This window comes from Mesocricetus auratus, unplaced genomic scaffold, assembly GCF_017639785.1.
Source record: "Mesocricetus auratus isolate SY011 unplaced genomic scaffold, BCM_Maur_2.0 Super-Scaffold_100027, whole genome shotgun sequence".
Lineage (NCBI taxonomy): Eukaryota > Metazoa > Chordata > Mammalia > Rodentia > Cricetidae > Mesocricetus > Mesocricetus auratus.
Genome location: NW_024429208.1, coordinates 11,005,476 through 11,021,368, shown reverse-complemented (window position 1 = coordinate 11,021,368; position 15,893 = coordinate 11,005,476). Strand labels below are relative to the sequence as shown.

Below are 15,893 nucleotides of genomic sequence, written 5' to 3'. Positions count from 1 at the left end.
CCACAGGTAGGTGCTGTGGTGGTGAGGAGCCGCAGTGAGGGTTGCCCACAAGAGCTCCCAAAGCCTCTCTGCTGAGTGGGTGATGGAGGGAGAGCCACGCCTGTTTCTAGAGCCACAGGGAGATAGAAGGAAATAGGAGTGAGCTTGGAACAAAGCAGACTTGCCTCACTCACCCTGATGGGGGTAGAGAAGCCAAGGTTTACCATGTCACCATGTGGAGCTGTCCCTTGTTAGTTCACACACATTGTTTAATGTGGTTCCTGTAGATTCTGTGTCGTTTTGCTTTCTAACATACTGAGCTTAATCTGTTTCGGCTTCCTAGATCTTTATCCTGCTACTGAGATATGAGTAATTGTAGACTGAGTTATTGATACCTTATGACAGGTCACAGCTGTAGTGGAGTGACTAAGTGATATGACTCATTAAGAGTTAGGTTTTGACTCTAACTGCATGTATTGGCTCTTCAGATCTTAGCTTTGATTTTCTGTTTCTCAGGTTTCTGGTTGTAGTTTTCATATAGTGGTGTGAGTGGTGTCTTTGGCATGTGCCCTGTTTGCTTCCTGTATAGGGCCTCTGCATCTAGGAGAGCCCCATGGGAGAAGTGTAAGCATAACTGACCTACAGCTTCAGAGCCACCGTTTGGGATTCCTCCAAGCACCCTAAGCTCAAGTCTGTTTCTCTTACACTAAATCACTCACTCTGCCAGTCATGCTGCCTAGGTCATACAGTAACTTCCAATTAATGTTATTCCTCAACCCCAGTGGTTCTCATCTTCCACAGCCAGTCTCAAAGGACTCCATGCCATCAAGCCCAACAATATGAAGTACAACTCAAAGGACTTCAGTTTTCCCAACTCACTGGCTCTCCTCCTCATGAAACCCCAGATACTTGGAGTTAACTCCTAGCACTTACCAGCAACTCAGTGGCAGTTATGTGTACCACTATGCCGGGGTTGGTTTGGGTACAAATGTATATGGATATAAATTGATGTTCTTAATTAAAGGTGGCTTGAGTTAATTTTATGAATACTATATTGTGTAAGTTTGTTATTGCCTGCCAGAAAATCTGAGTATAATGCCATTGTGATTTGAAGGGTCTTGACTAAAGATTTTCTTTTGTTAATGCTAAGAAACCTTGGTAGATGAGGGAATGGCCAAAGGAGACTCAACAATTTCTTGCATTCTGGCAGTTTAAACTTTGAAAACCAATTTATTTTGGACTAAATTTGCAAGAATAATTTGTGTACTGTAGCCAAAAATTCTTTTAGATGATCTCTTTCCAGTTTTGTCACTTGTCTGCAATGCTAATTATTATATCAGCGGTGCGATTTAAACAGACTGCCAGGTGTTGATTTAGGTCTGGTACACTTTTAAAAGCAGTAAGGGAACAAGAGTATGTAGTTGCAGGTTTGGAAAATCCAGGTTGTTTCTACTTGTTTCTCATATTTCAGTGAGCTTTTCTGTGCTAAAACAATGAAATAGAGTTGTTTAGTGACCTTTTGAAGACTGTCTCATTTCTTCTGGCATCTGCTTACTTGTGGCTTAATGGAAAGAGCTGATGTTGGGCAGCCCCGTTGCCGAGTTCTCCAACCTCAGTGTGTTCCTCCTCTCCAGCCTGGAGAGTGATTGTGTGACTTAAATGTGCTAGTACTTGTACAGCGTGGGCTCACCGTATTTATTTGTTTGCTGTCATTTTTAAGTGACAGTAGCAAAACCTACCAAGTATCTTGCTGACTGTGACCCCTTTAGGGATTCTCCAGCTTTTCTTTCCCACTTAGCCTTGATCCAGCTGCAGTCTGACTTGGACGTACCCTTCGCTGGAGTTAGCTTGACTCCACTCTGCCGTTGACTGAGGGTCTTTGGGCGTAGCTGATGAGTGTGTCCTTCTCCTGTGCCTTCACCTCCAGACTCATTAAACTTTGGTCAAGTAGAAAGGAGGGAGCTGTGAGGGGAAGAAAATCTCAATATGAAGGTCATTTGCATAATTTGTAGTTACAGTGCTAAATGCAAGCATGTTAATAACTTTAGCTGTAGAATAAAACCTGGTCTTAAAAATAAGAAAATATTGTTAAAATAAAAACAAGCATTTAAAACTGGGTCTTCTTGCCGGGCGGTGGTGGCGCACGCCTTTAATCCCAGCACTCGGGAGGCAGAGGCAGGATCTCTGTGAGTTCGAGGCCGGGCTGGACCAATAGCCTCCAAAACAATACAGAGAAACCCTGTCTCGTAAAAAACAAAAAAAACAAAACAAAACAAAAAACTGGGTGGTCTTAGGTCAGTAAGTATCGAAGTTTCTAACGCAGTATTAGGTTTTTGCTTGTGGATTTGGACAGAGAAGAAAAACCCATAGCTAAAGGTGCCTCATCCCTGTTTGTCTCTCCTTTTTGTTTCATGCACTTTGGCTACATGCCAATCACATGTATGTAGATTTCTGATATGACAGGATTTGGCTTTCTCTCTGAGGAATCCTTGACATTTGCTTTGAAGTCACATTCCACATCTACTTCATAAGCAAAATAGCACACTGTGTGTGTGTGTGTGTGTGTGTGTGTGTGTGTGTGTGTGTGTGTGTGTGTGGTGTGGGCTGGAGGGTTGGTTCAGCAGTTAAGAGCACCCGGTCACCACCCTTGCAGAGGGTCTGGATTCCCCTACATTGTGTTTCACAGTGGAGTCTATAGTTCCAGGTCTAGGGGATCTAATGCCTTCTGGTTTCCATGGACGTTGCAAGGATGTGATGCCCTTGTGTGCATATAGGCAAAACATTCATACATGTAACATAAAGTAATGATTAAGAGCTGGAAAGATGGCTCAGCTGTTAAGATCACTGGCTGCTCTTCCAGAAGACCCAGGTTCCATTCCCAGCACCCACATGGTGACTCACTATGTCTGTAACTCTAGTCCCAGGGCATCTGATGCCCTTCTCTGACCTCTAAGGGCACTGTATGTGTGTGGTACACAGACATGCGTGCAGGCAACACACCCATATACATAAAAATAAAGGAAAAAATTTAAATCTTAAAAAAGCTTTTGTTGAAGAATTTAGTATAGAATTACTTTATTGCTTTGTGATTGACTTAATAAAATGTTTTATTGACTTTTCAAAATTAGTTTGGTTTTTGTAGGCATGATTTTATCAGATTGGCTGTTGGTTTTGATTCATCTGACACTGACTTACCCATGGCACCTTACATTCTCATTTGACTGTGACTCCTTTCCAGTGTTTAACTCTGTTTTAGTTCATGATTTTAAGATGATCTTTACATTTTTTAACTACAGAGTTGTGAAACTATAGAAAGATGTATTTAGATTGCTTGGGTCAAGATCTTTTGTGGATTTTTAATGGTATAACGCTGGGCATATGTGTCACAATAAGAAATTACTTGCCTAGAAGATATTTTGAGCCCGCCTTGCTGGTAAAAACAAGGCTCTCAGAGTTAGCTATCTGCAAAATGCCAGACCTGCCTGGGAAGTAATCTAGGTCTCTTGATTATCATGCTTATGAACTCCTTACCATACATCTGCAGCATTTCCTGGTTTATAATTTTCAGTGGGAAGGATCTAGAAACTAGTGCTGTTTGTTGACATCTACATGCTAGAGTATGTAATTTAATGTAAATAGTAAGTAAAACAGCCTTTAGTCATTCTTTATGAAGGAATCTCAGCCAGGTATAGTGACACACACCTCTGATCCCAGCATTTTGGAAACAGAGGCTAGTAGATTCAAGGCCAGCCTGGGGTTACATAGAGGGTTCTGGCCAGCCAAGGATTTCTCTTACAAAGTACCTTTTGAATTGCTGCCTTAAAATTTTTGTTTTATATACATGGGTGTTTTGCTTTTGTGTATTAGGTATACTCCTGTGTGCCTGGTACTTTTAGAGGCCAGAAGAGGGTGTTGGATTTCCTGGGACTGTGATCCCAGGCGGTTTGAGTGGGTGCTGGGAATTGGACTTGAACCTGGTTCCTCTGGAAGAGCAGCCAGTGCCCTTAACAACTAGTTCCAAGTTGCTGCCTGTTAATTATTTGGTTAATTCATTATTTGTTTGTTTTGAGGTGGTCTTAGTGTAGGTCAGGCTGGTCTCACACTTGCTATGTAACTGAAGATGACCTTGAATTGATTTTCTCTGCCTCTGCCTCTCAAGTGCTGGGCTACAAGGATCCACTACTTCTCCCTGCTGCTTTTGTTTCAATAAGGCTTTAGTAATACTCAGGATTTGCAAGATGTTCTTCTATAAATGTGACAGATTCTGTCTATCTTGTTTTTGTTTTGGGCTGTGTGATAGGTTTATTATTTATCTCAGCATCCTTATAAAGTGCATACTGTTACCAACCCCATTTTAGGAACAAGGGAACTAAAATTTCAGGAGTTAAGTAACTAGTCCTTGGACAGATTTGATCTCAAATAGTTACTAGTTTTCAAGAATACACATGGAAGATCTTATGATAGCAGTTAAATTCAAGGGGAATATTATTATAATGAGGGTTAGAGTTTAAAGGAAAAGAAAACATTCTGGTGTGATGTAGAAAGTAAGCTTGGATGTTTCTGTAGTGTCAAGAAAGTTTCATGTCCCTTACTGTTAGATTGGAGGCACCCACCAGCCAGGGAGTGGCTTCAGAGCCCCTCTGGTTTCTTTCTTCTTCTTTTTTTTTTTTTTTTTTTGGTTTTTCGAGACAGGGTTTCTCTGTGGCTTTGGAGGCTGTCCTGGAACTAGCTCTTGTAGACCAGGCTGGTCTCGAACTCGCAGAGATCCGCCTGCCTCTGCCTCCCAAGTGCTGGGATTAAAGGCGTGCGCCACCAACGCCCGGCACCCCTCTGGTTTCTAAGACAGTGTTCTTGATTCAGGGTGGCTTCTCTTTGCTGAAGGGTTCCAGGTAGGATAAATTCATAGGGTCCCATTTGCCAGTACTTCTAAAACTTGATTGGTGTGTCTCCTAAGAGTAGATGGTTGGAGAGGGTCAGGTTTATAAATCCTACTCTACCTTTGATATGCTGCAACATTTGAGCCCTGGTGAAATAACTTCTACAACTAGGATGTAAAGACTTTCCCTCTTAATAGTTTTCATGTGTTATTTGTACCAGAAGTAAGCCTTTAAGTGAGATTTTATCAATTCTTGGTTTATAAGAGGAAATTTATAAAGATAAGTGATTTGCCCTTGGTAACATAACTTATATGGTGAAGCCAGAGCTTGGACCCAGCTCTCCTGACTTTATCTTATTTTCTGTTATTACATTTAGAGAGAGTATGTGTGTGTGTGTGTGCGCGCGTGTGTGTGCGCGCGCTCACTTACATAGCATATGGACATGCCACAGTATACATGTGAAAGTCAGAGGACAGCGTGGGAGTTGGTTCTTTCCTCTACTCAGGCTGTCAGGCTGTGCTATCTCTCACTATCTTTTCTATTAATTACAATCTTTTTAAATAAAAAAAATTGTTGGACCGAGTCTTCGTGTGTAGTTTAGGTTTGGCAATCTTCCGTGCTCTATGCTGGAGGGGATTATTGTACTTCATTGGGTCTGAGGCCCAGAGGAGGCCTCCTTTGGAACACTACAGATATGGTTGTTGCTTTGTCCTATGTAACATTGTTAACGATTAGGTGAACTTCTTAGTTACTTTCTATTGCCATGAAGAGACACCATAACCAGCGCAAAGTAGGAAAGAAAGAATTTAATTGGAGGCTTACTTACATTTTAGAGGGTGAGTTCATGACCATTATGGCCAGAAGCGTGGTGGTTAGTAGGCATAGAAGGAAGGAGGAAAAGGGTAGGGAGAGAATGGGAGAAAGAGACTGGGTTTGTTTTGGGTTTTATACCTTCTCCAAGAAGGCCACACTTCCAGATCCTTCCCAAAACAGTTTCATCAACTAGGCACCAAGCATTGAAGTATGGATCATAGGGGCCTTTCTCACTCAAACATTATGGTTAATTATGTTAAACTGTGAGGATGCCTTACACAGAATTCTTAATAATAGCATGCCAGGCAAGGGTAGAGAGGTGCGTGGTCAGTGTTTGTTCTTCAGGGGCCTTGGATTTGATTCCCAGCACTCAGGTGGTATCTCATAACCATCCTCAACACCAGCGGATCCAACACCCTCTTCTGGCCTCTACAGGCACCAAGCACATAAGTGCTGTATAGACATACATGTAGGCAAATCATCCATATACATGCAAAAAATTTTAAAAAGAGATACAGGTATGTTTGGACGTGCAGGAACCAAAAGAAATGAACTGGAAAGTTTCTGGTTCTGAGCTGCTGGGGGAGGAGCCCACAAAAGGAAGCTCTCTCTGGCACTCTCAGATACTGAGCGCAGTGGAGTCAGAGCAGTACTTTTGAGTGATAGACTTTGAGCTTAGATTAAAGCAGTGAAAAGAGGTTGTAGGGAAGGGGATTCCTGCCCCCATGTCCTCATGCCTGGCCCTTACGTGCTGTGACTCTTCACTCTGTCTTCATAGCAGCCCCGGGCCTTTCTTTAGGAGATACAGGTTTATTTGACCTGTGTGTTCACCTCCATGCAAAGTTTCTGGATGTACAACTACAGTTTCAGAGTTAAATGTGTTTGTAGCAGCACGACCTGTGTTGCATCCTGTGACTTCACTGCAGCCTTGGCTAAATCAACAGTTTTGGACTAATTTTGTTGGCAAAGAGATTTCAAGACCGTCTAATAGTAACTCTGTCCTGTGGTTAGTAGTGATTACTATTGTGCAGATTTATATTGAGAAAGAGGAAGAAGGACAAAAAGAAAAATACAGAATGTACAGTTTGAGGAGAAAAAGAGCATGAGGAAATTTGATGTTGGAACCAAGGTTTGTGATGAAATAGGAGAAGCCTGATGTGAAACAGAATAAAGGGAGTGGTGCTGTCAGGGTAAGATGCCACCCAGCTAATCCTCCAATTTGTGAAAGGAAGAGGTTTGAGGGATTTCCTCCACCTAAGAAGCAACTACAAGGGAACGCTTATGCAAATGTAATTCAAGGAGGGGCCAGGTTCCATCCAAAGCAAATAGTCAGACTTGGCAGCTTCAGCCATGTGGTTCTGGCTTTTGAACCATGAAAGACAGGAGTAAAGGGGTTGTGGAATCTTCCTTCATGGTTAAGGAGAACTGCAGAGTTGGGCGTGTGTCGGTGGAGTCCCTGCATGGAGACCCTGAGAGGCCATTTTGTGAAGAGTGAAAGTGAAGCTTGGATTGGGTTAGAGTCCACAAAATGTTGGAGGTGCAAGAGCCTTGGGGCACATGCCAGGAAAACTGAATACAGGAGTGGAACCAGCCCAGGAGAGACAGAGGGGCGGGGCGGGGCGGGGCGGGGCGTGTGGTTTGTAGTTTGGCGCTTTTCTCTGTTTTGCCCGTCCCACTGGACCAGTTTCTCGTCTGCGTACCAGGTCCTTGCTGCCACTTATGAAATAACATTCTGAGACTTACTATTTAAGTATAATTGTTTGGTCAATGGCTCAGGCATATTACTGGCTAGCTCTCTTTTAAATTAGCCCGTTTCTATTAATCTATGTATTGTCATGAGGCTGTGGCTTACCGGTAATACTTTGGCACGTCTCCCTGACTTCTCTCTCTCTAACTCTGTTTGGATTTCCCATCTAGCTATATTCTGCTTGACCATTGGTCAAAACAGCTTTATTTATTAACCAATGAAAGCAATACATATTTGTAGTATATCATTGGTTGGTAAAGCTGGGAGGAAAGAGCCATGTAAGTGAGCCTTTTGACATTGGAGGCAGAGCTACAGGATTTGGAGTTTGCCCTACTGGGTTTTGGATATGGAACTAGGCAGCACACAATGTAAGGTGTCTTTCTACTGAATGAATTAGAGTACACTATACATCAGTAAAGCATTACATTTTGATAATATAATTTAAGGATTAAAAATTACATTTTGATAATGTGAGTTTAAGGAGTTTCAACATTGCTTTCTATTATGACATCTGTCCTTCAGCTATTTTTATCATATGGTGAAAATTTTCAGAAATAATTTCTAAGGAGTTGTTTTCCAGTTTTGTTTTGTTTTCCAACATGATGCTGTTTCTTCCCACAGGTTTGATTGTAAATGCATCACCAAGAGGCAGCCCAGAATGAAGAAAGCAAACAGGAGTGTTGGCTCAGTGCCTAAGGTGTCTGGGATAAGCAAACCACAAACAGTAGAAAAAAGCAAGCTTGAAAACAGCTCTGCAGCACCCACAGGAGGCAAACCTGTGAAGCCTGCAGCATCTTTGTTGAAGGTACTAACATAGCAGTGTTTGACTATGCAGTGGATTTTAGGCATGTATTTTAATACGCTGGATTTATTAAGTAAGTATTATTCGGGGTCCATTCTCTAGTAGTACTAGGAACGCAAGTCTTTAAGGAGATTTAATAGCAGGTGGTCTTAATTGGTGTTTTGGTGTATTCGTATGAAGGAAACTAATAATAGGCTCTGCATGAAAAAAATAACCAAGTGCCTGCTTGATGCAGGGTGTTGTGTGCAGGTGAGCTGGAGGTGGAGCCTGCCCTCGGGGCTTGAGGAGGAAAGGATGGCCATCTGAGATGCACACAGGAGTAACTGAGCCACGCGGGGCATGTCAGATGCCCAGGAGGCTGACAGTATGGACAGGAGATAACATTGCTCCTAGCTCAGGAGGACTTGAAAAGAACAGGCGAGCTGTGTGTTAAAGGATGGCTGCTGTCATGTCCCTGTGACTTCTTGACTGTGTTTGTTCCGTGCCACCCACTTTTATAGCATGGATTTCTTTTTGTTTGTTTGTTTGTTCATCTTTTTTTCCTTTGAGACAGTGTTTCTCTGTATAGCCCTGTAGTTTTTGACTGTCCTGGAATTCTTTGTAGACCAGGCTGACCTTGAGATCAGAAATCCACCTGCCTCTGCTTCCTGAGTGCTGGGATTAATGGCATGTGCCACAATACTTAATTTTTCTTTTCTCCAAGACAGGGTTTCTCTGTGTAGCTTTGGAGTCTATCCTGGCACTCGATCTGTAGACCAGGCTGGCCTCAAACTCAGAGATCCACCTGTCTCTGCCTCCCAAGTGCTGGGATTAAAGACTTGCTCCACCACCGCCCGGCTTCACAATACCTCATTTATAGCATGGACTTCTTTTTCTTCAGCAGTTGATCCAGTATTAGTCCTAGTCAGCATTGGGGTTTTAATCCAGTAAGAGCATAGTTAGTTTTCTTTAGACTTTCTTACAGACTGGATTAATTCTTTTTTAGTATAGAATTGTAATTAGATCAGAGACTTGGGCACAGCGATGATGCATGGCTTCAAAGGACTGTGGCCATAAGTAAGAGGGACAGCTCAGATCAAGGACTTAGTAAATGGTAGCATGTTTGTTGTTGTTGTTGTTAGATTTGACTCTTTTAGCCCAGGATGAATTTTGGGAACATAACAGTTTTCCAGGGGTGTTCTTACTTAAGGTGCTCTGTATTGGTTTGGGCTATCCAGGGATCGTTCCATGCCAGTCAGTCTGTCTATCTGTGTGCCTATCTGTCTGTCCATCTATCTAGTGTGCACACTCATGTGCATACCTTCATGCCATGGTGTGGGAGTCCATGTTTGTGTCACAGGGTTTGAACTTTACCTTGCTGAGCCACAGCCACCGCCCCTACCCCTGCTTTTTAAAATGCCTTTATTTTTTCGTTGATGTTATGTTTTGAGACAGGGTCTTGCTATGTAGCCCAGGCTGGCCTCAGACTACTCTGCAGTCCTCCTGTCTCAGCTCCCTAAGTGCCAGGATTACAAGTGTGTACCACCTCACCCAACTTCTAGTTCAGTGTCTGGTATCCTTACACACAGATCCACACGGTCGTCTTGAAGCCCCTTCAATTTAACATGTATTTACTAACTTGCCTGCTTCTTTGCTTAGTGTTGGGGTATTTGGGGTACAAACTGACTGCACAGACTCTGGGAGGGGATTCTGGTAGCCTGACGGTGAGAAACCAAGCATGGCCAGACCTCTCCAGCAGTCCTGTATTCAGGCAGAGTTTTAGATTGCGGATTAATTTATTTTAAAAGCACTTCAAGCCAGGCAGTGGTGGCACACGCCTTTAATCCCAGCACTTGAGAGGCAGGTGGCTCTCTGTGTGTTCAGTGTCAGCCTGGTCTGCAGAGCAAGTCCCAGGACAGGCTCCAAAGCTAGACAGACAGACTCTGTCTCAAAAAACCAAAAACCAAAACCAAACCAAAAAACCCCTTCAGAGGAACAGCGTGTGAGGGATTTCCATGTATGTTTTGAGACATCTAGCATGAAATACTGTCTGTATTTCAAGGCTGTTAAAACTGAACCTAGGCAGATTCAGTGGGTGTGGACGGTCCTAATTTTTTCCTCCCAATACCCTCGATGAGTTGCTAGTTGTCATCCTGTGGCCTGGGGGACAGCGCCAGGAATGGCCTTTGCTCTCTTTCCTATAGTCTGAATCAACAGCCTGAAGCGTCTCCCTGGTGGCAATGCTGCCACTCTTTCATGTGAGACAGATGGCACATTCTGACCTAACTGGTTACTTAGCTACTGGGCTGTCTTCCGAGTGGAGTACTGTGTCACAGGTGACCTGCTATTTATGTGACTGGAAGAACAGGTTAAAAGTTGTTGGATGTGTACCACTGCCTGCCTTCTGTGCCCTCTGCGTCAGATTTACTATGGTATGTGCACTGAGCAGGCATGTCCCCTCTGAGGTGTGCATCTGGAATTGCTGGGAGTTTGGTCTTGAAGGGTGAGTACTTTTCCATTGTAAAGCAACACTGTGCGCTGCTCCTGCCAGCACACACCAGCTGTTCATGCACGCTCATGTGTGTTAGGGATTCAGTGGGTGGATTTGTAGTAGGGAGGGTCAGCTATCATACTCTCTGGGAACTCTACCTGAACATGATCAGTTACTGCCACTTAGAAGAAAACTGTTGTTGGTTAAAAATTGAAGAAAAGACAGGAAAGAAAAAAGTAAAAATAAGTAGAAAAAATGAAAACATTAAAGAGCTTTTGAGAGGGAGGTTTGGAATTCAACTCAGTGGCAGAGTGCTTGCTTTGCATGAGTTATGTCCCAGGTACCATGTCTAGTGCTGTGTAAAAAAAGGGGGTTGACACCTCTCTGACTTGTTTATACTTTATTTTTCAGAGTGATTGTAGTTCCCTGTTCCCCTGGCACAAACCTCCCATAACCCTCATTCCTGTAACTGTAATGGAGCAGGATAAGTGAAGTGTTTTGTTTCTAGTTATTTAGACATCATGTGTCCATACTTAACCCCGTTTACACATTTTTGTCATTGATCAGTTTTCTCATGACCCTTTCCTCATAGTGTCAGGGTAAAAGCCCTTGAACTTTTCAGTATCTCATTTCGGATGCCACCTCTATCTAGTTGAGAGTTGGGAGGATGATCTTTGGGATGTAGGCTCCAGTCACTCTTGATGGGAGCTGTGGTGGTAGGAAATGAGCAGTGATAGCTCTCCTCAGTGAGATGTCACAGTCGGTAGTTAAGCTTCTTCTCTATGCTGATGGTCCCTCAGTTATTCATAGCTAGTGCTTAAAGAGGCAGCAGAGTTCCCAGTATACAGGGAAATGTTTTTTGTAAAAATTGATTGAGGGAACTAATAAGCATCTGTCAGAACCCAAATAGCTGATAGTACTCTGTAATTATTTTGATCATGATTTTCTGCGTTTATATTTTGTAGTATAAAAGCTAGTTAACAGGGTTGTGGCTTAGTAACAGGCTGCTTGTATAGCATGTAAAAGGCCCCGGGTGGATTCTTAATGCTAAATGTACATATACCCACACCACATACACACACACACACACACACACACACACACACACACACACACACACACACACACACACACAGAGGGGCAGGGGCAGGGTGGGGGAAAGAAAGAAAAATTTAACCATGTGATAGTTCACCTCTGAAATGTACAATTTGGAAAGTAATTTTAAAATTTGAGAAAATATGTAGACTATACTTTGACCATGAAGTGTATGCAATCCTTTGGGATTTCACTCTCTGAATCTGCAATATTTTTGCCAAGTTAATTGAATCTTGCATGTGTTGTTAAAGGTGTATCTGTAACATCTTCCTTCATTAATCTCATGTTTTGGGATTTAATGATAGGGAATATTTGCAGAGATGTGCATCTATTTGCAGAATTTCATAGCACAGTTAGAAGAGATGGAAAAATTACAGTGAGCATGCCAGCAGTCAATGTAAAAGGCCTGTCTCTTCAAAGGAGCAGCAGGAAGAGAGCTATTTTTAGTTTTTAAATAAAAAAAATTAATGAGTGTTTTGCTAGAATGTATGTGTGTGCACCCCTGTTTGTCTGGTGCTCACAGAGGTCAGAAGAGGGCATTAGATCCCCTGGAACTGGAGTTACAGAAGGTTGTTAGCCACCATGTCAGTGCTGAAAGGTTTATTTTTTTTGGTTTTTCAAGACAGGGTTTCTCTGTGTTGCTTTGGAGCCTGTGCTGGCACTCACGCTGTAGACCAGGCTGGCCTCAAACACACAGAGATCCACTTGCCTCTGCTTCCTGAGTGCTGGGATTAAAGACGTGTGACATTAATGCCTGGTGTGGGTGCTGGAAGTTAAAGTTGGGTCCTCTGCCAGTACTCTTAACCATTAAGCCATTTCTCCAGTCCCCTATTTTACTTTTTATCTTGGTCTTATGATCAAGCACAGGTCTGTGAGTGTGCTAGGTGGGCATTCTATCACTTATCCTCAACCCTAAGTCTTCTGACTCTTTTTAAATAAAGTATTTATACCTATCTACACTACCATAAGACAGGGTTAATAATTGACTGTTGAGCCGGGCGGTGGTGGCGCACGCCTTTAATCCCAGCACTCGGGAGGCAGAGGCAGGCGGATCTCTGTGAGTTCGAGGCTTTGCTGGACTGACATCCTCCAAAATAATACAGAGAAACCCTGTCTCGTAAAACCAAAAAAAAAAAAAAATTGACTGTTGAAGGGCAGGAAAGATGGCTCAGTGTTTGAAAGAACATACTACTTGTTAAGGAGATATAGTGTAGTGGTTTGAATGGGAACAGCCCCATAAACTCATGTGCTTGAATGCTTGGCCCATAGGGAATGACACTATTAGGAAGTGTGGCCTTATTAAAGTAGGTGTGGCCTTGTTGGAGGAAGTGTGTCACTGTGGGGGGCAGGCTTTCAGGTCTTATATGCTCAAGCTGTGCTTAGTGTGGGACACAGTTCACTTCCTGTTGCCTGTGTATCAAGTTACAGAACTCTTAGCTCCTTCTCTAGCACTATATACACTTATATGCAACCATACCCTGCCATAATGATAATGGACTGAACCTCTGAAACTTTAAGCCATACCAATTAATGTTTTCCTTTATAAGAATTGCTGTGGTCATGGTGTCTCTTCACAGCAATGGAAACCCTAGGACACCTAGGTTTGATATCCAGCATTCATATGACTCACAGCCGTCTGTAACTACAGTTCCAGGGGATCCAGGGGATCTAATTCCCTCTTCTGACCTCTGTGGGCACCAGTCTCAAATGTGCTGCACAGCCATATATGCAGGTAAAATACTCATACACATAAAATAAAAGATATATTAAAAATGAATGATGAGGACAGACATTTGGTATTGAAAATTGTAAGAAACTTCAGAGATTACTTACGTATGAACCATTTTAACTTGTAGAAATGAATTCATTATGGTTATTTAAGGGCATTGCTTCAGCCAAAGATAGTAAGTCAGTCAGCTAATGTGTGCTTTCACCATAAGTGGAGAAAAGCTTTGGTTTGGAGATATCCAGTGGGTAAAGGCCTGACCACTTGTGTTTGATCTCTAGAATCCCACATAGTGGAAGGAGAAAATAGACTTCTGAGAGTTGACTTCTGACCTCCACCTATACATTGTGTTACATTTGCTGTGTAAGAAGTCACATACATGTGTACATACACATGCGTACATACACTAAATACATAATTAAAGTAATAACAAGTACTTTTTCTTTTCTACAGTTTTTAAATTCCTGGTGTTCTAATAACAGAACTAAAAATGGATCTGTCTTAGTCACTTTTCTATTGCTATTAGAAGACACCATGACCAAGGCAAGTTATAAAAAAAAAAGAGAGAGAGTTTATTTGGGGCATACAGTTTCAGGGTTAGAGTTCATGGCCATCATTGTGGGGAGCATGGCATCAGGCAGTCATGATGCAGAAGCAGTAGTTGAGAGCTTAAATCTTGATCCACAGGCATGAGGCAGAGAGAGCTAACTGGGAATAAGTCTGGAAACCTCAACGCCCACCCAGAATGACACACCTACTCCAACCAGGCCACACCTCCTAATTTTTCCCAAAGCATCTGCCAGCTGGGACCAGGCATTCAAATATGAGCCATTGGGAGCCGTTCGCACTCAAACCACCCCCGGGTCTGTCTTGTCACTGGTTTTTCTTAAATAATAGTTTTAAAGCCAGTATCATCATCTGTAGTATGTTTCTTTTAAAAATTCTCGTATTTTTAGTCACCTTTATAAAGTATGAATGTTAGAAAATAAACCTTAGTGCTGTGATCATTGAGACAAACTCTTGATGTCCCGATGAAGTCCTAGTTTTTGTTACTGTATTACACATGTCTTTAAGATTTTTCAGTTTTTTGCAAATTTAACACCAGAGGATTAGATAAGCCAAGGTGCATTTCAAAATAGAGTCATTTTCAAGTAATGAAGGGTTACTTGACTCTTAGTGGTACTTTTTAAAACTTCAGCAGTATAGGCTATCCTCCTTGTCGTCTGTGTGGTTAGAGTTCTTAAGTGTAGTATAAAAGTCAAGAGCGTTGCTCAGTCTTGGATTTAGTCTTGTTTTGTTCAGTCAGTGTGTTTTTATTTTCTCTTGCTTGTAGACCAAGAGCAATGATGACCTTTTAGCTGGGATGGCTGGAGGAGTGAGTGTGACGAATGGTGTGAAGGCAAAGAAGAGCACCTCTTCATCCGCAGCGCCTTCAGCACCCGCCCCGGCCATGACCGCCGCGGAGAGCAAGCCCAAGATTAGCGCAGGTATGGCTGCTACTCAGTCTTGTCCTCCTCTGCCTTGGATTCCCAGTGCATAATCAGCCTCGCACCTTCACATCCATCTTTGCCTGTGTGTGCGTGCATGGGTTTGTGCACGTGCGTGCATGTGTGTGTGATTGTGTGTGTGCGCGTGCGTGCGTGCGTGTGTGTGTGTGTGTGTGTGTGTGTGTGTGTGTGTGTGTGTGGTTTCGTGGCTGACCACTTTGTATTGGGTAACCACTTATGAGGGCTGACCCCTGGGAGAGATTAGTTCTCTTTCTCCCATAAGTCATCATTTGCTGGAGTGGGACCCTGTGAGATTTTTTTTTTTGTTCCAGGTTAGCCTGTCTGTTTATACTGCTCTTGTTTCTGTCTTGTTTATGGGGCTATTTCTAGAGGAGACAGTCCTATAGGAAGGACTCCTATAGAGGAGACTTCCTGGGACTCTGGTTCTTTTGCCTCCTCTTCTGTGATGTTCCCTGAGTCCAGATGCAGGAGCTGTGATGTAGATGTATCCACTGGAGTTGGGGTCCCTATAATTGGTTGATCTTTGCATTATGTCCATTGATTTTCTGCAATGGCTTTGGTTTTTTTGTAGAGAGGCTTCTTTGATAGAATATGGCCACACTTATCTGTGGTATAAGGATAAGATTTAGAATGTAGTAAGGAATTGTGCTGGTCTAGCAATGCCAGAAGTAGAATCTCCTCAAGGACCTCACTAGTCCTAGGTAGCTCAGTAGGTTTCTAGTACCAGGCATACTCCACCCCCTGTTGAGTGTGCCTTATTAACTAGATGGCTGTTGGTTACCACCGCCATGTGAGTGCCTCTTGACCTGTGGTCATTGTTGTAGATCATAGATGTCACAGCTGGGTAGGACAGTTAATTGCTTCCCTCCCTTGGCA

The 15,893-nt window shown here is 42.8% G+C and overlaps 1 protein-coding gene across 1 annotated transcript in view; it reads left to right on the top strand.

The window, feature by feature from the left end:
• Window positions 1-15,893, top strand: part of Specc1l (sperm antigen with calponin homology and coiled-coil domains 1 like) — a 106,456-nt gene that overhangs the window by 7,037 nt on the left and 83,526 nt on the right. The window contains exons 2-3 of the mRNA XM_005070763.4: window positions 8,038-8,221; window positions 14,843-14,996. Coding sequence (XP_005070820.1) covers window positions 8,075-8,221; window positions 14,843-14,996 — 301 coding nt within the window. The 5' untranslated portion in view covers window positions 8,038-8,074. The remainder of the gene's footprint in view (window positions 1-8,037; window positions 8,222-14,842; window positions 14,997-15,893) is intronic.